The sequence below is a fragment of the Lacerta agilis genome, chromosome 12, assembly GCF_009819535.1.
Source record: "Lacerta agilis isolate rLacAgi1 chromosome 12, rLacAgi1.pri, whole genome shotgun sequence".
Taxonomy (NCBI): Eukaryota; Metazoa; Chordata; class Lepidosauria; order Squamata; family Lacertidae; genus Lacerta; species Lacerta agilis.
Genome location: NC_046323.1, coordinates 6,823,585 through 6,844,642, shown reverse-complemented (window position 1 = coordinate 6,844,642; position 21,058 = coordinate 6,823,585). Strand labels below are relative to the sequence as shown.

General features: G+C 37.3%; 1 protein-coding gene across 1 annotated transcript in view; it reads left to right on the top strand.

The window, feature by feature from the left end:
• BBS9 (Bardet-Biedl syndrome 9) overlaps positions 1 to 21,058 on the top strand; it is a 210,151-nt gene that overhangs the window by 40,602 nt on the left and 148,491 nt on the right. The window contains exons 14-18 of the mRNA XM_033165417.1: positions 1,602 to 1,706; positions 5,005 to 5,145; positions 5,766 to 5,861; positions 11,898 to 12,070; positions 12,963 to 13,115. Coding sequence (XP_033021308.1) covers positions 1,602 to 1,706; positions 5,005 to 5,145; positions 5,766 to 5,861; positions 11,898 to 12,070; positions 12,963 to 13,115 — 668 coding nt within the window. The remainder of the gene's footprint in view (positions 1 to 1,601; positions 1,707 to 5,004; positions 5,146 to 5,765; positions 5,862 to 11,897; positions 12,071 to 12,962; positions 13,116 to 21,058) is intronic.

Here is a 21,058-nt window from a genome sequence, read left to right as displayed (position 1 = left end):
CTCACAAGATTAATTGCTTTTGAAACTTGGTAAGACTTTCAAAAGCAGTTTATGGTATGGCACTGGGTCTTAAACAGAACAAACAGAACAAAAAACTCATATTAGATATTCCTATACCTTTGAGTCACCTAAAGTATCTCTTTGGGATGAGGGTAATAATTATGCAGAAGTTTGCAGTCCAAATATTGTCCTTTTGCTTGGAAACTTCCTACTTTGTACAGTGGTTTCATAGCGGCTCAGAGTACCTTTAGGAAATGCTGCCAGGGTTGAAATGTTGCTCAGAAACTCCCTTTGGCTAGTGAGCTAATTTTCAAATAACATAGAAACTTCATGATGTATCTTGGGGCATTCCAGCGATAACACCCGATTTGTTCATAGCTTCATGTTTGATGTTAATTTCTTAGTGGCATCACAGGATTTTGTTGTAGGTATTTTGCCTATAGTACCAGAACTGAAGGTTTTGTGCAAAGTGTTTTTAAATTCAGTTTCATTACTTTACTTAAGCAGATTATACTGCCTTTCATATGATTTCACAAGGTGGTGTGCAAACAGGAAAAAGATTAAACTGTCAATAAAAACGACAACAATAAAAGTAATGACACAGCAGTGACCTGAACAATTTTGCCAAAGAATTCTGCAAAACTGCAAGGACTATGTTGTATAGTTCTAGATATATACTTTGAGGGACATAATTATAGATGATAAGCCTGTGATACTTGTAAATCCATAGATGTAATTGCATCAAATTGTCCAGGAGGCCAGAAAACTAATGTACTAGAATTAGATGGCTCAAGAGGCTGATTGCTAGGCTTCTATGGTGTTTCTGTGGGAATTAAGGAATTGATTGTTGAGTAAATTTTGTTTCCACACATTTAAGAATTTTACATATGTATTGTTTTTAGGTGGATAGCACTGCATGTACTTTTTTTTTGGGGGGGTAACAAATATTGATCTATGATTCAATTAATATTTCCTTAGAAGACCTCTCCTCTTTGTAGAGGGGAGGAGTTGTGAGCGGGAGCCGTTTCCCGCGCTTGCAGGGGTGTGTGTTTGGCCCCCTGCGTCAGACCCTCTCTGCTGCAGTGGCAAGCCCCTCAGCCGGCCAATAGGGCTAGCTGGGGGGCGGAGTCTGGCTGCACTTAAGCAGCCGCGGCAGCGCTATTTCTCCATTTGGCTTCCTGCTTGCACCTACCTTCTTTGGGTATCCCGTTAAAGGGATCCGGCGGTCGTGGATCCTGTCTGATGCCCTGCTGGTGGCTAGGGCCATGGCACAACCCCCGGTGATGTCAGGGGAAGCTTCCAGTTGTATTTGCATCAACAAGCTCCTCCCACTGGTTGTTAACCCTAAAGTGACTCCCCGCCAGGCGGGGTGGAGTCAAGCATTGTGCTCTTTTCCAATGCCTAAGCCAATACCACTCACATGCTGTAACCAATAAAGTTGTGGCCTTATTTTGCCCATTAACCTAAAATCATGTGTCCTTGTGTTTTATTTACTCCACATGGGTGGCAAGTCATCGACTCGCAAATGGTTTTGTAGAATTACCGGTATGTGAAGTCTTCCCCCCCACAGTTGACCTTTTTGTCTTTATCTGTGTTTACAGAGTCATCTGTATCTAAAACAGTTGTACTCTCTGCCTTTCTAAAGGGGAATATCTCACCAGCAGATCTGGAAGGTACTGCTCTAGCTTCATATAACACAGCAACAGGTAAACATTATGAAAATTTGAATAAACGGGGAGGGACGGCGGCGACTGTTTAAGTTTTTAAGTGCGATTGTTAAACTTGCATTTCAAAATACATTATTCTGTGTAACACCATTTATTTGTCTTGGTGTGTTTGTAGAAGCAACTGTTATTAGCTTCCACCTACAAATGAAGTATCAATTTTCTTCAAACCTGAACTGGAAAAGACCACCTTTAAGGCTTAGAAGTTAATTACATTTTTAGCACTTTCGATGATAGTGGAGCAATCCAGAAATAAGTGTATCAATATTGTTGTTCACTCCTGCACAGAACCAGAGGGTTAAATGGTTGTGAAGTCTGGTTATTCCCTTATGCTGCACTGCATTTTGGCTGAGCAATAGCACTTAAGATGTTTTGGAAGCGAAGCATTCCTCAGACAACAATGAAGCCACTGTATTAAAATTATCAGCTTATTTCACAATGTTTATTTCAGCTGTACTCTGGGAGATGGTGCTCTAACACATGTTGTTACCCATAAAAGGAAGTTTTGCTAATCACGTTCTGTGACTGATGTGAAAATTATCTGTTAGTTTTAAGGGAAAATCACTCTGTTAAGTACAGAGCTAAGGCACAAACTTAAAACACAAGGAAGTTACACCTTCTTTATAATGATACATTTTTGCCATTTTAAGCAAAGCTGCATGGTGATATGAGATAATAAATTAAAGTTGAGGCTTTTACAACACTTGTCTAACAACCAAAATAGGTGTAATTCGTAATTAAAACATCATGCAGGTGGACATCCACTCACACAGAGGGGATTTCCTGTCTTCTTTTCCTTCCCTCTGCAGTCCCCCGTGAACCTCAAAAATCTGTTCCAGAGAGTTGTCGGACCCTTTGGAACAGATCTAGGGGGCATGAGGGGAGGGCTGGAGAAAGGAGAGGAGAAATGTTGAACAAGCAGACTGATATTATTGGCTATTAACATTCAGATTGCTACAGTTAACATTTTGAGAATCTGAAACTGAAAATAATCTGTATACTTCGGTAATCAACATTGTGTCTTAAAAATGATGTCAGATAATGAATATCATATGAAACTGATCATGGAGAGCACTATTGCTTTTGTTGCCACACATCTCAGAAATATGTCCAGGTTTGTAAAATGTCTATCTCTGACCTTTAGCCACCAGACAAAATAGAGATGGTAGAGTATAGCCATTTCCGTGCTTTTAATATGTGTGCATTGTGCTGAACCTGGCAGTGACCGGAAACGTCATAAGGACATCGCTGAAATGTCGCTAAAAGGGTGGAGTGCGGGCAGGAGGAACGTAACAGACAGGGTGTTTGCAGGCTTTTCCAGTGGGTTTCAATTATACGCAATTTCACTGACTCATACAGTGCCTCGGAACGTAACCCCCACGTACACGGGGGGCTGCCTGTAGCCAAAATGATTTGATCCCTATACTGCATTAGGTACCATCCCTCATTTGCCAGTCTCTAGTTAGACACCTAGAATACCTAATTGTTCACAAGCTATAGAGGGCAATCACATGGTGACCTTTCTGGGTCACAGACATGCCATTGATAGTACAGATAGAATCATTAATAAACCAAGATAAATTAAGATATCTCACCAACATGCCATAAAACATTTTTTTTCCACTTCAGGTAACCCTTTAACTAACGCTGCTGGATATTTCAGTGGGACCTGCACTGTTGTGTTTGATTCTTAACTTCTCTTCCTCCTGGCATGGGTTCTCCATAGTTCTCTCCCTTGCTCTTTGTTTTCTTTCATCATATTCTCAGCTTTCTGTCCACATTTTATGTTACATATCTCTTAGAGGTGGTGGAGGAGCAACATAGCCTACATCTTACTTAAGGAAGCTAGGCTTCTCTTTCATTCTCAGTTATTAGATTTTTGTTAAATTTCCGTTATTGTATTTTGTTCTTTCCTTTCTCTTTTGCTTTCACTGATGTTATGGTAGAGCTCAACCCAGAGGGTAAGTGAATGATAGGCTGAATCAAAATCAAAAATAATGATAGCTGGTTGTTGTTTTTTAAAGTCAAAACATATATATTGCTGGTTGGTCCTTTAGAAGTGACTCCAAAATGATGATACTCTGTTCCAATACAGATGCCAATTAGCTTAGCAACACTAAGATGGCTCTGTCACCAAATACCATTGTTTTAACTTTAAAAAGGGGGAAACTGCTTGTTTCTTGTACATTCAAATTTCAGTTGAATTCTCATGTTTTTTCTTCTTCTCCATTTCATGACATTTGACCCCACTGTTTATATATGCCTGTGAACTGCTACTGAAATAAGGTGCTACTAGAATCCTTATTGTGTTTGCTGGCATAAGTAACCCAAATATTAACTCCACTTTGATGTTAATTTCTTTTAGGAATAGTGTAGCCATTTAATTATGCATAAGCAAATAAAATAAAATCCAGGTTAGCCTGTAATTGTCAGTTAGAAGTGTGATAACTTGTGGACTTGCGTTGCTTTGGGTCAGTGCAAATGTAGCATTGGATCAAGAGATGCAATGGTGTCAAAATGTATCACTTTACTTTCAATTATATAAGTGAATGGTTGCCACTCGCAGGAAAGAATATGAGCCCACCGCCTTGGTGACCCATGTTCTATGGAAAAAACAGATTTTATTCCTCTCTGAATGGTCTTGACCATTGCAGTCCATTTACTTTGTCCCATTGAAGTCAATGGGAGCCACTAAGCCTGCTCTTATTTGCTTAGTCTTTCATGCTAAAACTTGACGGAACCCAGGAACTGACTTGCTTGCTTGTACGTGTGTGTGCTTGTATTTTTACATAGTTCTGGTACAGTTATCCAACTGATGAAATTCCGATTAAAATGATTAATTGGTTATTGATCATTACATACTTTATTTTGTATTGATATTTTACAATCTGCATGAATGATTTTGTTTGTTTTTATACCTGACTGCTGATGAAAGTTAACAAACCAAAATAAGAGTTATTTGAGAAAAATTACTGAACTCCTGTGCAAAGTTATTCAGATGCTCAGCATAATGCCAGGAAATTGCTGTGTATTTTGAGGTCAGAAGATCAATATTTAAGAAAATATCTGTTGCAATCTTGCTTCCTTTTTAAAGATAGAGGTTGTTTTAATATTTGGGGTTTTTGTTATTGCATTTTTGTTGTTGTTGCAGATTTTCATTTATATAATATTTATGATCTTGCAGATCTTTTATTTTCAGTAGTTGCCCTAAACAAAGCCTTATACCTAATCTCAGTATATTTAGATTTAACAATTACAAGACACAAATGATTCGTTTCAGGTGCACCAAGAGTTTCCCAGTGCAAATTTCGATTACCGTTGCGGTTAGTTTGCTGTCCAGCTCATCCTTCAAAAAGTGCAAGCCAGAAGTTAACTATTGATACCAACAAGCCTCCAGTCAGCCTTGTTACCCTTTTCCCAGGTAGAACTTCAGTTAAGGATGCACCTCTGACATGATTTACCTAGAATGCTTGAGTAATGAGCCATTTATTATCTAAAAGCTTAAATGAAAGAAACATTTTGACTGGATCTGGATTGGTTTCTTAATGTAGTTTGCACATTTAGAATTTTGTCAAAACCCACTTAAGTTTTGCTAGCTTTATTATTAAGTTGTTTTGCCACATGGAAAGTTTTTATGTGAAATTCTTATCACACAGTACCCAAATGAAATACAATGATATATGTTGCTTCCAATACATGCACCATTTAAATAACTATATGCTGGTCAATTTGGTTTGCTGTGGATATGATGTTACCCACACATGGGAATCTAATCCATTGTATAGAGTTTATGGTCTTGGTTAGATGCAATTTATATAATAGCATATAGTTGTAAAACCAGCATGAATGTTTATATATGATAGATAATGGGACTTTGTGGTGCAGTGACATAATGTATAAGAAACAATGCATTGGCACATTCTCACCCTAAATTATTTGCAATATGAAGTCTACTGTAAACTTGAAATCTAAGTAGATTTATGGGTGCAGTGTTAACGGTATGGACAAACTGTGTAAATTATACATTTCATTTCATTTCAGACTTTGCTGATGAGGCTGATGAAGACCAACTAAATGCTTTAGGATTTCAATTATTAGGTGGCTCCCGAGTCACATTACTTGCTTCAAAAACATCGCGTAAGTACCTTGTTGAACTGAAGTTATGGATGAGATCTTCACATGATAGAGTTTGTGCAATACTTTTGACGGGATGGGTGTCAAAAATAAATCACATGGAGCAAGTGAAGTTCACTCTTTATTAGAAGAGGTGTTTGTTCGCCCCAGAACATCGGTATCACCTTAACTTACTGCGTTCCATCATACCTCTCCTCCCTTTCGACTGTTGTCCATAGACTGGCCTTCACCAAAGCGAGGTTCAACATTTTTCCCTCCAACGTCCTGAGACATAGATTCTCAAAGGGCCAAGCCTCCGCCATGTGCGAATGTGATAAGGAGACACTGGAGTCTCTCCAGCACATTATGTTCGCTTGCCCCTTGTTCAACGTGCCATGGGCAAATTTGTTGGGATCAATCATACAGAAACTAGAGGGCACCCCACCAGAATTCCACCTCGCCCAAATCTTGCAGGATAAGGATACTCATACGACCCTGAAAGTGGCAAGGTTCCTGGTCGCTGTCCTTACCCAAAAGCGACGCCAAGGAGCAATACAAGCTAGCTAAGGCTTAGTATGCCATTCTATTTTATTGTATTTTATTGTTACTGTGGTGTTTTAGCGGCTGTTGTGCCCACTTGCACAAGTTGTTATCTATGTGTTTTTTACTTGTTTGGGCCTATGGCCGTAAATAAAATTCTATTCTATTCTATTCTTTATTAGAAGATACAAGGTCTGCTCACGAGATGTAGGCCAAATGAGCACAGCAATTCTTGTCCCAATATTATTATTATTATTATTATTATTATTATTATTATTATTATTATTATTATTATTATTATTATTAATAATAATAATAATAATAATTTATTTATACCCCGCCCTTCCCCACCAAACTGGGCTCAGGGCAGCTAACACCAATAAAATCACAACAAAAACATAAAACAATTCATTAAAATACAGATTAAAATACAATTTAAAATTTAATCTAGACATGAGGCAGTTGTGGAGACTAAAGGTCCCCACCTTCCCACAGTTGCATAGGTCTCCCCCTCCTCCCGGATTTCCTCAACCAATTGGACTCCAATGGCATGCTTGTCTTTGCTCCTTCCTCTTCATACCTCTTTTGGTTCTGGAGGACCAGGAGGAGGGGAGCTTGTCGCAGCATTAGGGGGAGACCAGCCTGACTCATCTCTGCCTATTGGCCTCCCTCCTCTCTTGCTTCAACTGCTGATTCTGATTCTGGACTTCTTTCTGGCACAGACTGTCTCTGTTCACTAAATTCTGTTCAGCTTTTCAGTTATTGGCTTCCAAGGATGTTGGCGAGAAGCTTGGTTCAGCTGGCTGAGCACTTGTATGCTAGGCTTTTGTCCTTCATGGCTTATTAAATCTAGTAGGGAAGCAATATCAGGCTAGGTCCAGGAGCTTGTAATTGTGTCATTGGTTGCAGCATTTTTTAAAAAGAAGCCATAATTCAGCAATCCTGAAGAAGTATTATTATTAATCAATAGGATTTGGCCACTGTTTCATGACTGAATTCCGACTATTTTGTTCCTCCTTCTCTTTCCCTTCTCTCATTCCTGCCTTTGTTGTTGTTGTTGTTGAATTTATATGCCACTTTTCCTCCATTTGGTGGGCCTCAAAGCAGTCGACAGAAAATTAAAAAAGCGAAACAAAAAATACAAATTAACAAGTCATTAATAAAACTGTAAAACATCCATAATAAAACAAGAGCCAGAAACCTTACTTGATTGTTTCAAAATATGAAAAATATGCTTTTGAAAGACAATACATTTAAAATCCTTGTGGTGTACTGTTAACTAGTATTTGAAACTAGGGTTTGAAACTAAGTTTGTTTTAAATCTGTGGTCTATGTAAACCAGTTTAAAGTGTGCAGATCAAGTCCTCGGGAGCAGCTGGTGCTGTGGGATGGTGCCATGTTGCTGCCGTCCTGACAGCGGCATCTTTGCTACTTTACTGGGATAGTGTCAGGACTGTGTGGGTGCACCAGTGGAACCAATCCAGTAGTCCTGAGCCTCGGGGCCTTTCAGCTCGTTGTTTAGATTCTAGAATGCTGTGAAGAATTATCTAAGTTTGGTGGCATGAGCTTTCCTCTATTCGCACGGACGTCAAGAATTCTTAAGCTGTAAAAGACCTTAATATCTTTCACCATAAATCCTGTGATGGGAAACATCTGGACAAGTAGTTATTCAGTGACTCTCATGGTATCAATTAGTTTACTTTTTGCAGGCTTCATTTTTGTTTGTGTTTGGTTGTGTGAACATTCTTGGAGTGTTGTATGATAATTTTTAATATTTGTTTGACAGTAAAAAAAATTAAACAGTTGAAGTAACTGGAACATTCCATAACAAAGATCTGAGAAGACTTGTAATTTTTTTTGTAAATAGTTTTACGTATAAGCTAAAATTAGAATTGGTTATTTGGATTCTTGTTTTACAGAATTGGTAGCTTAAATGATATACATGTGCGAACAGGATCTCAGCTGATGGGAATAAGTGTTCATTTATTAATGAAAGGAAAAGAAGCTTTAAGTATCCCACCAGAGGCATTGGCTAGCTGAAGTGTATTGTAACCTTTTAGCTTGAACAGGGAGCTTTATCTTCCCATCTTTTCTCCCACTAATAATTTTATTTTCCATTTGGGTTTGTTTATTTATAGACCTGGCTTGATGCTTGCAATCTCAGTATAAGCTTTCCCACAGTAGAGATGCTTGAAGCATACCCTAGTAGTGTTTGATGCAATACTGTCTAGAAACTGCTGCACCATAAAACATTTAATATTACCCATGTAAAGATTACAGTTGGGAGAATAATTTACATTTGACACTAAGTTCATAGAATTGCAGAATTGGAAGGTACCTTGAGGTTGATCTAGTCCAACTCCCAAACCAGAAAACAGCTCTTGTACTGAATGTAAATTTCCACCAGCAGATGGATAAAACTCTCAGTTATAAATTATAACTGTCTCAGAAATAATTATATCCCATACCCATTAGGGCTTTTATGTGTCTTTTGGGTGATAGATTGATTTCTTCGTTCACAAGTTGCTTAACTGTGTCAGAGATTCCAGAGGCTGACAACTTTTTGGTCTCTTGACACAGAAATCACTGTTTACTAAAATTCTTGAAAAATATGCCCGTTCATCCAACTTTCAGTAAGTATTTCATTGCTGAGTGTTTTATGGGTGCTTGTGGTATTCATAATATCCCATAGGTTCTTAAAAACAATTAGCTGTTTGGTGTGTTGTGCGACAAGCACACAGAGTGCAATGAGATTGAGTGTTTGTGGGGGGGGATGCTCGGTTAATTTTATTGTACACAGGTTGTACATTGACAATAAAGGTATTATTATTGAACATGCTTTGGGCTTACCCAAACAGGACTTAGAATGCTTGTCAACAGGTAGTGTGCCATCTGTCCTTCTGTATAAAATTTAATATTTAGTATTTTGAGGGGAAATATGCTTTCCTCAAACATACCTGTTTTCATAATCTTAGAATGTAGGCATGTAAGTAACAGTTACTCTTTTGCTGTTTTCAGCAGAATTGTACAACTAAAGAACTCTATTTCATTTATATGCTATAGATTTTTTCAGAGTTTTCTTTCTCTCTGTAATAGATCAAATAAGCCATTAGTTTTACCCTACCTTTCCACTTCAGTTGAGTTGTCTGCTATATTTTCCTGCTGGTCAATACAATTTTAAAACCACTGATGACCTTTTTTTTTTTGGCTAAATTTGACTCAGAGACTAATTTTAGATGAGGGAAGTTTTGTTCAAAATGTCTGGTCATTATTCCTAGATATATTTCTAGCATAATGAAAATAATATTGTATGCTATCATTAACAAATTGTTTTCAGCTTTTAAAAGGACATGCTTTTATATGAAACCTGCCTATTTTCCTTGTAGACTGTAAATATAATTTGTCATTGTCCCATCTATGAAATGCATTTTCTGGGAACTGTGCCAGTAGAAATGTTATATAATCTTGGATTACTAATCTTATGAATTGCTTAATAAGTAAAGTTATAAGCCTCATCTTTTTTAAAAATAAAAACTTGGCCAAACTTCTAAAAAGTAGAACATTTAAAGTTTTTTTAAAAGTTTTTTTTAAATATCCCCTCCTCATTTCCACCCTTCCTCTTATTTTTCCTCACAACTGTTCTCTTATATATATTGAAAAGATTACTATAAGCATAGCATATTTTCAGAATTGGCTTGAAACTACTATTGCTGTATACCTGGCCATTTCATTAGCCCATTTTTATTAAGGGATGATATGCATGAAGCCTCCATCAACCACAAAACTTTTAATTTGCATGTTATAAGATGCAGAATCCCACTCCTTGGTAGCTATGATGTTTTGCTCTTTAAGATGGATATGCACTTCAGAGTCCTTTCTCTATTAAGATCCCTTGTAGTCAAATGAGATTAGAATTTTACCTGGTCATAGAAAATTGCAGGGCATATTATTTTGATAGCTGAGATATGGAAAGACCTAATAAACGTTAGGTTTTAAAATCCTACCCAGAATTCTTCTTTGACATCATCTGATGATTCTGAATGTGAGAATGCTCAATCCATTTCAGATATCACACTTTTTTCAGAGGTATTTGTCCTTTTAGCTAAATGGAAAGAGAGAGCTGCCATTTTCCAATATGGTAGCATTTTTCCAAGCTGAATTTTTAAAGGGATTTTTCCATATTGTATCACAGCTATCAACTGAGCGTGCCCTGAATTTTACAGTTTTTAATTTAAAATGTCCTGGATGTAAAATTTTGCTACTTGTTCTGAACTATTGAAGCGTTAGGGTCAATGTAAACAGGTCTCCTATCTTTTAACCATGATTGAGATTGGGAGAAACCCTTGGACACACATGCCCCTTCCTCCTGTTGTTCAAATTTATTTAACTATGAACCATTGGTTAGCATTAACATTAACCATTTTATGTTGGAAATCAGAGTTTGAAATCCATGTGAACTAACAACTTCCAAAGAAGTGTTTTTGTTAGATAATTAATTAATAAATAAATTAATTAAATTTCTATACCACCCTACACCTGAAGATCATGGAGCGGTTTACAATATGAAAACACCACAATGCACACCATAATAACAAATACATTCATCTCCTCCCAGTCCTTTGGCTAATAAAAAAGGCCTTTTAAACTAGGGATGTGGGGGTATATATATATACCCCCACATACCTAGTTTAAAAGGCCTTTTTTATTAGCCAAAGGACTGGGAGGAGAGGAATGTTTTTGCCTGGCACCTAAATCACAGAGAATCTTGTGGCACCTTAAAATTAGGAATTCTTATTGCAATAGGCTTTTGTAGGCTAGTGTTCACTTCATCACATGCATTAAGTATTGCCCTCTGTTGACAGATGTGTGTGTATGTGTGAAGTCACCCCTGAACAAATACGATGGAAAGGATTTGATGGGGAAGTACCCCTGGTTCGTGAAAAAACCAATGCTTGTTTACCTGATTCATGAAAGCACAAAATATTAAAAGAGGTTTCATTCTCTAGCTTGCTACTGGAGAATGTCCCCAGAATTTGGAGCAAGCAAGGAAGGCAGAATTGCAACAGGAACCCAATTTAATTAACAACAGTGAATTCCTTAAAGCATGGTTGTAATTGTGATAATTGTGACACAGAATTCCCACCATATTGCTGAAAAAGTGTTTAAATATTTAAATCGATGCTATTGGTGGAAGAGATGGGGAAAGGGGAACTATTAAACATTCTAAATCATGAACACAGAAAACAATTTAACAGGTGGAATCCGGAAATACTATATTCATTAAACTAATAATAATAATAGCGACAACATAAGTAGAACTATTATCAAGCATGGCTGTATGTACATGTGTACCTCACCTTTATGCTCTGCTCCTGTAGTATTCAGTTTATATTGTTTTTTATTCTTGTTTGTCTTTTTCTGCCTTGTGTATAACAAAATTCATTTAAAATAAAAAATGGCCCTACTTAGTAACTGATACTGAATCAACTACTGATTTTTATTTTGCTTTTCGTTTTCAAGAGCGCTACAGAATTCAGAGTGAGCAGTTAGAAGACCTTTGGCTAATTGTGAAAGAACTCACTGTTCGTCTTGAAGAACATTTCAGGAAACAAAACTGCAAAGACTTTGCATGTACTTTTTCTGGCCCAATCCCCTTACAAGAATATTTTGAAATAATTGATCATCATTTTGAGGTATGCATATTAATATTTGTGATTTTGTAATGATATTTGGCTGGTGACTTTTTCAGTTGTTACTTTGAGCTGTTGCAATTGTTTAAATTTGAAGAAGTGCTTTTTACACAGGCTGCATGTTTATAAACCAGTGCTTTTATGTAAGGGCTGCAGTCATGGTGTGTAGGCTCATGGTGACCCATCTTTAAGCCCTTAATGGCTTTATGTATGTTTTTATAAAGAGGAATGTCAGGGCTGTTTGGGCTGTGAAAGTCAGCATCTCATTTCTAATAATCTTTGCCAAACCAATATTATATTAACATATTCTTCAAAACTCTTAGAAACACTTGGCACTGTCATTATAGACAGGAATATGAGTTGTTTTGATACTGGATTGACATTTGATGTGTATAGTTAAGATACGTTTTTTAAAAATTGCCCTCTCCTAAAAATAAAAACCTATTCTTAAAGACAGTGTCTTAAACATTTCAAAATACTGTGCCTGATTTCTGCTGCAGCTAGTAAAATATCATTGAGCATATGTGCTGCAGATCCAATGTACTGAAATAATTCATAACCTGCTGATGACGAGATAATTTCACCTCTGTCATGAAAACTCATGGTAAGATTATCATGCATTACTGTAGATTGCCTTCACTGTCAACAATTATTTCAATTTTGGTAATACCTGGCATTATTCTAGCCTGTTAGTTGATCTGATGATGAGTGTGAAATTACCGGTCTTCAGACTGACTATGTAACCACAGAAAAGCACTCTGCGAAATCGCTACAGCAAAACTTCCAGAAATGCGGTTGTTCTCCACCTGTTTGTTATAAATGTGTCATGTGGAAATATTATTGCATTTTGGAATATTTTTAACTTTTTCCTTCAAAAAAACCTGCTTAATTGTAGCTGCGCTTGAATGCTGCTAAATATGAGCAACTATTATCTGAACGAGCCGTACAGTTTAGAGCTATTGAACGACGACTGCTGACACGGTTTAAAGATAAAACCCAAGCTCCTCTACAACATCTGGACACCTTGTTAGAGGGAACTTACAGACAGGTCAGTATAGTTGGGTTATGAGCCTGACTCTTTAATGTCTCCCCCCACACTAAACACATAGTTTTAAAATACATAAGCGATACCTTCCTGGTTACATTTACCAGCTGAGAGACCATGGAACAGTAATTTGTTTAACCTAATATTCCCTGCAACTTTCCAGATGATCTGCAGTGGTTTTTTTATTTGATCTTCAGATACTGAATTGCTACTCAGAGCTCTCGCAAACTTTGACAGTGCATCATTCTTTCCAAGCTGAAATAGTTATGTGAAAATATTTTATAGTTCAGAGCTCATGTAAACATTTATGGTATACTGTAAACTGATGGAATGGTTTAACTGATGTAACATCCACAACAAAATAATCTTGAGACGAACAGTCTCCTTTTGCAAATGTATTTACATCCTGGGTCTTTCAAAGGCAATAGCTGAAGTAATTGAAAGCAAATCAACTGATGTACTGTTGCAAGATGGAATACAGTTTGAGTTTCTGCCTCAGTAAAGAACATAAGAGTGTTGCTGTATCAGACTATAGGTTAATCTTATTTCCGGTGGGGGGCAACTAGGAACTTTTGGGAAATCCTGAAGCAGGGCATAAAAGCATTAGACTTTTTCTGTTGTTACTCATTGGCATTCTGCCTCTGAACCTGGAAGTGCATATAACAAATCATTGCCAATAAGTACCGATAGACTCCTTGTCTATGAACTTATCTGTTGCACCTTTAAAGTCAACTAAACGGGTACCTATCACCATTTGTGTGGTAGCAAACTCACGTTTTTAAAAAGTTATTTATTTATTTATTAGAAGGTTTATAAGCTGTTTAATCAGGAGCTTTCTAAGCAATGCACAAATAAAATTGTAAATAAAACACAGCTAAAATCTACAGAACAATTTTAAAAAACAAACATACAAACAGCCATCACAATTAAAACACAAAATCAGCCAAACTTTAAAAACAAATATAAACAACTAAGTTACATGAATGTGTAGGCTTGCTGAAACAAGTTTTCGGCAGGATCTAAAACAAAATAGCCTGGGTGCCTGCCTAATGTTAAAAGGTAGGGAGTTCAAAAACAATGGTGCTACTAATGTGGAATGAACATTATGTGGCACTTGTAAAGGTTTCAAGTTCCAAATACTGAGATGGCTAAATAGGCATGTATGGGGCAAGGCAATTTGTTAAGTAAACTGGTTCTAAGCCATTAAGAGCTTTATATATCGATAGCAAGCACCTTATCCACATTGTCAGGCTGCGTAAACTTAAAGTGATCACACAGCACATTGCAGTGTTGTATGAAGAAGTATGTTTATCTGTCCTGAATCACACTGGAAGCTCCCACATTCTAGTACTGTGAGGAAATCTTTGTATCTCCTTACTCCACACCATCTCCTACCAACCTAGCAGTTCAAAAGCACGTCAAAAGTGCAAGTAGATAAATAGGTACAGTTGCGGCAGGAAGGTAAACGGCATTTCCGTGTGCTGCTCTGGTTCGCCAGAAGCGGCTTAGTCATGCTGGCCACATGACCCGGAAGCTGTACACCGGCTCCCTCGGCTAGTAAAGCGAGATGAGCGCTGCAACCCCAGAGTTGTCTGCGACTGGACCTAATAGTCAGGGGTCCCTTTATCCACACCATACATAATGTTATAGACCTCTACCATGTCATTCTCTTTCCATTTTTCTAAAATAAAATCCCCCCAAATAGTATTTCCTTGTATTAGAGTTCCTCCAGTCCCCTGATAACATCAATTGCTGCTTCTGTTCAGCATGCAACACAGAACTGCAGGGAGCAATAGGTCACTCCATTCTTCCATGTTTTGGTATATGAAAGGAGCTCCCTTTGTCACAGCACTGGAACATTTTGAGCTGTTCATGGAATAAGAGAGTGATCTCTTCCTTCATGTACAGCTCAGCAGTGGGACTCAGTCCAATTCCCTTCTTGCTGCTGATCTGACCTGTAATCTCCAGTCAGCTGAGCTGGGGGCAGGGTAGGAAGATTGTGCACTGTTATAATGTGATTTTGCAGTTTGATCAAATAATTATCAGTAAGCTTAAATCAGGACTTACTTGATTCTGTATCTGGATTTCTATGTGAATAGGGAAGTAAGAAAGTTCAGGTGATTGTATTCTTTCTCCAGGTGTCCAACTCCATAAAAATGTTAGGTTATGTTGAATTTTCTTTTAATGTTAAGAACATTTCTTTTTATGAAGAGTAAAATTGACATTCAATTAATAAGATGTATCTACTGGGTTTTTTTTAATGAAATGCAAAGTTTCATGTTGTCTAGGTTCTTAATATTGGGAATGTTCAAGCCTTGAGCACAGTGTATTTTTTTTAAAAAAAATTTCATTACTTTTAGGGAGCCATAATCAAATTGCAACTTCTTTCTTTCAGTCTTAAGTGCTTCAGGTATTTATAAAATCCATATATCTTCAGTTATCAAACTTGCTTAATAACTGGAGCAATGGCTTTTCTCTAATAATAATTCACTTGGAAGTTCTAGCTTGGAGAAATGACTTCACTTGGTTCCATTTCAGAAATATGTTCAAGCAATAGCATTTGCATCTGTAAGTGGGATAGATGATCCTGTTTCCTTTTATAGGAAGCCAAGGATGTAGCTGAGCTGTATCATATTTATCAGCTTTAGAGGCTTGTCCTAGAAAGGAAATTGGAACAATGTGCCAACTTGATTGGTTTACTTTCACAAAAGGGCCTTGTATTGGCAATGCAGCTGTCTTGAAAAACAACAATATTGGCATCGTAAAGCACTTAGTAGCCCGTGTTCCTTTAGACATCCCAAAACACTAGGTTTGTAATGCAGCTCTTCCTTTTTAAAATCAGAGAACTGTGAAACATAACGTTTTGTGAATCTTTGTACTTTTGTCTATTTTCTGTATTTATTTTCTCTGATTTGAACTATAAAATGGTGATTTTTCTTGAATCAAAATGAGAGTACCCCTAAACATTTTTAATAGAAAAAAGCACTGCCTATATACATGGAATGAATACGTTTCTCAAAATAATTATCCTGTATTTATATATGGCACAGACATGAAGATAGTGTGCTTTATGTGTATTTGTATTTTCTTACATTAATCTCCTGCATTTCCCCCCATAATGAAACCCATAGCAAAAGTATTTCTCATTTTTGAAAGAGAGGGGGGAAGTGTTAGTCTGTGAAGACCAGATACTGTAGAGGATGTTTTATTGAGCAATGAGATACCTACATAAAAAACAGGCAAAAACCTTGGCTGAAAACTTTCAGTAAATGGTAAGGCTCCACTGAGATCCAGTGGAAGCTTCTGCTGGAATAAGGGTGCGGTGGGTTTTCACCAATTGCCTTCTTCTCCATGTGCTCCCTCCAGAACAGTGTGAAAGATGGTCCTGGCGTCTGCAAGGAGGAAAAATGAGCAAAAATCACCTCTTCCCCCTTCAATCTGTAGAATAATCCTTTGGATAGCATTCGACACACAGGAAGTAAAACCCCCTTTCAAAACTGAAATAGATTAATAATCATTTAGGCTGCAATCCTATCCACATTTATCTGGGAGTTATGTCCTATTGAAATCAATAGACCGACTTTTGATTAGTTGTTTTATAGGATTGTGTTATTAGTAATTCCAAGTGCTTCATTTAAAAAAAATGTGTTCTCCTTCTTGATACCTAGTTCTCCTTCAAAAACTATCGTTGCTTTATTCTTTCATAAGAGCCATTGTTATTTCCCAATGTATTGCTTAAGACCCATAGAAACATGAGAGTAGTTTCCTGACACCAAGCCAAGGTGTGTGTGTGGGGGGGGGGGGAGTGTCGCTTTAAACTTTTCACACAAACAGCAGTTCCCTTCCTCCCTGTATGGCAAATTGCCTCTGATACAAATTATTGGGCTGAGCATATGCTCAGAATACCTTGTTCTTTAATTTAATTTAAAGAGCACCAGGTTCTTTAATTCTTAAGAGGACATCCACTCAGCTGAGCTACCTTTTTGCACCTGTTTTTGGGTGATGTAGTAAAAAGCACAGTATGAGAAACACAATTCCAAAGTAATATTGGGTCTGTAGTTCTCTGTATTATGACCAATATGTGTCTGTTCTAGAATAACATACTTGCAACTATTCTACATAGTGTAAAGACAGTTAAACTAATATTGACAATAAGTACCGGTACATGTAATTAGAGGTTTTATTTTTTTAAATTGAACTTTGGCTTTAATATTGTATTCTGTGCAGGAAAAGGAACGCAATAGGATCAAATTTTCTTTGGGAGTAAAATAAATGAACCTTCTTAAAAACTTGTTTGAAAAGCAGAGTACACATAACTTAACAAACCTGAAGTCACTTCTTTATCAAACTTTTTTTGTTTCTCTAGTTTTATGTTCTTTAACATCAACACAGTCACATCTCACATCTTCTAGCTGCTGCTATCTCTGAGGAATAACCTTTGCTGTCATTTCCCAGTTTGAACCTTTCAAACAAAAAGTAGAGTTATGTGAGAGTATAAATGGTGACTTAACTACACAAACTTGGAAAAACAAAACAATTGAGAACAAAGTTTATTCTCCAGAGTTATTCCTGTTGGCACCATTGTATGCTCCTTCCCATTTGCTTACACATAACTAGTAATTTCTACATTTTGACAGCATGTCTCTATTATGTATCATTTAACTGGCCTATTATGGAATACAGCAGAGCTATTTTAGGGGGTTAGGGCTAATACAGCTGTGGTAAAGTAAATGGTAGTTGGAAAAATTGGGGGATAACAAATTGATTAGAACATCACACCTTTCTATTTCTTACTATAGTTTTGGACAAAATAATACCTGTTGTTGGCTATTTTATGTGACACATTTTAAAGAAAAGAATTGGTGTTTAAAGCATGAAATATTTGTGATGTTCTCATGTACCAAGTGCAGTAGTTTTGCTGCTAATTGAATGTACCGGCTTTCACACAGCTTTCTTAGACAGTGTTTTATTTGTACTGTACTTCAGTAATTACTCTTGCTAACACATTATTTTATTGTGACCAGTTCAACTACTCTTACATAACATGTTTGCACCCTGAAGTGCAAATGTTTGTTCATTAGATGTAAGGCAGGCATGTGGAACCTCCAGCCTGCGTGCCTAATTGGGCCCGGCATTGCTCCCAGTTTGGCCCGCAAGGCTGTTTCCCCTCCAAACCATGCCCACCTGCTCCACAACTAACCTTAAAGCACACACTTGATTGTGCATTGGCAAGAATGCTTGTTGTCACAACCTGCTGAGATAGGCTGCGCTACTGAATTCGCTGTAGCTAGCCAATCGCAGCAGAAAGTGGCACTTGAAGTCACCGCCAATCAGCTGATAGGTGCTGAGTTCAAGCTCGCTGGGATTGGCTGCTGTACTGAGTTCTACCCTTGCAAAAAATTGAGCTCCATGTCTGTGCCAATCAGCTGATAGTAACTTCAAGTCCTTCTTGGCTGGGCTTGAATGATACTTGGTAGTGCGACTTGCCATGCTAAGAAGCAAAAATGGGCACCTGACATCAAAGTGATGTCAGCACAGGTGATCAGCAGGTGGCCGAACCCAGCATCTGGCCTGCTGGCTGGATCTAGTTTCCCATCCGTGATGTAAGGGATAGAGGATGTTGTTATACGGAGCATAGGGAGATATGTTCACAAGATTTAAGAGGTATCCAGTATTCCCAGCTTTGATGGTTGTTGATAATATAACCAGATCATAGAGTTTTGCAAAATAATGAATCTGACAGCATTGGGCATCAGCCCAGTGCATCATGCCCAGTTCCTTATCCAACAGGGAATCCACACATGGAAGCTTTTTCTGTGGATGTATTGTCTTTGCTGGATTGTGTCATTATTGTCCAAGAGCATAATAGCTCAATGGTCCAAAAAGCCAAGCATAAAAAAATTCAGTTTCTACATATGGATTTTTGAATTGTCATTCTATTTATTCTGCTTTACAAGCTGAATCTATAAACAAAATATGCTGAGACCTTTTATATTCTTTGTAAAATAAATGTTTGTTTAATTGCTTTCCTTGCAGACTCTTTAGTATATTCAAATTTATTCAGAAAAAAGAAAAAAAGGAAAAGGGGTCTTTCCATGCTCTTTTGTCCAAGCCATTGAACTAAAGTATTTTAGCATATATTAATGAAAGTTTCAAAGCTCATTGTGCATGCTGGGATTAATGCCAGCATATGGCTTAGGACAGGAGGAGTTTTCCTTGTTGTTTCTAGAAGATTGTGAAATTAAGTCTGTCACATTTTTATTGACTCCTGATGGTTCTGTACCTATTAAAATGGATTTATTCTCCATGAGCATATATCAACTTTTGTTTTGACAATTGTATGGTTGGAATACCTATAGTCCACCCTCCAAAAAGCTTATTTTTTAACTTATGGGTTATTTATTATGAAATCAAAACATATATTTGTTTGAAGTATTGATACTGCCATGTAACATACTGAAGAATAACAGCTTGGGATTCAGTGTTTTGTAACCAGTTATTTAGGATAATTTAGAATGTGTCTGTCTACATTGTTTAAAGCATCTAGTTTGAAATTCTCTAGTACTGGAAAAGGAGTAGGTGTCAAGATGCAAAGAAATTGTATTGCATTTGGAGTATTCCGTTTTCTGGCATGTATGTGCAGAAGTAACACAATTGCTTCCAGCAGAGTGCAGCAGAAAACAGTAAATATTTTAAAACTTCACAATTACTTTTAACTACAAAGAAACTCATTAAAATAAGACATTGGGATAGAAGGAATTTGTGGTTTATGAGCTATAAAGACACACTCAGAACGCGGTGTCAGAACTGTGCAGTTCAAGTTCGACTTTGTTGTTTCTTTTCTCTATTCTGGGATCTCATTGAAAGACATATGAAGAATATAATTGAAATTATGTTCAGTTCTTCAAAGATTGCTTATCTTAACAAACATTCCTTTTTATTTATTAAGCTGACTGTTATTCCTTAATGCAATGAGAGCTTGAGGCTCCAATCCTCTGTTGCCTGTCAGGATGTTCAAGAGTCATAGGATAGACTGGAATTCCATCTCTGCCACCGCATGATCCTTTGACACTCTGATGTCCATAGGGCCAGAAGGGGATATGTTGTGAGAGGACTGGAAAGTTGCTTGGTTTTCTGAAGAATGCAAAGCAATTGCAGTCATCTCACAGACCATCAAACTGGGAAGATATTTACATGCATTTGGGAGCCTAAATCAAATAAAAAATAAATTCTAATACTTTTTAATAGCTCAAAAATGAAGGGAGAAACGCAACACACTGCTCTGTCCTGCCATGCCTGCTGAAGCCTGGCAAGTTGTAGGATAAGGCAGTTAAACAACCTTCAAATTTCTCCCCTCCCTTTAGGATTCCAGCCCAAGTGACTAGATTAAGTGATTCCTGTGGCCCATGGAATTAGTTGTGTAGGCACAAACGGGGGAAGGGTTAGCATCAAAAGACACTATTTTATTTTATCCCCCCCATAAATTTTATTGAATCTTTTTGTCATACAATAGAATAAAAAACCAAACTAATCTAAATAAAAATAAAAACCAACAACAAAACAAAGTTTGTTCTTGGTATGAGCTTTCGTGTGCATGCACACTTCTTCAGATACGAAGTATCTGAAGTGTGCATTTCGTGTGCATGCACACGAAAGCTCATACCAAGAACAAACTCAGTTGGTCTCTAAGGTGCTAGTGGAAAGAATTTTTGATTTTGTTTTGACTATGGCAGACCAACACGGCTACCCACCTGTAACTGGAACAAAACAAAGAAAGAACAAAGAAAATACAAAGGTAGATTTTAATCCTTGTCTTACACAGAATGGTGTGGACCCTCCCAGTTCTCACCTGAGAGTTTCCCTTTCTTCTTCCAGCCTGGGAAATCTTACCTTCCCTGCCTATCACACAGGGTCCTTCGCCATCCATCCATCACCTTCATGTGCAA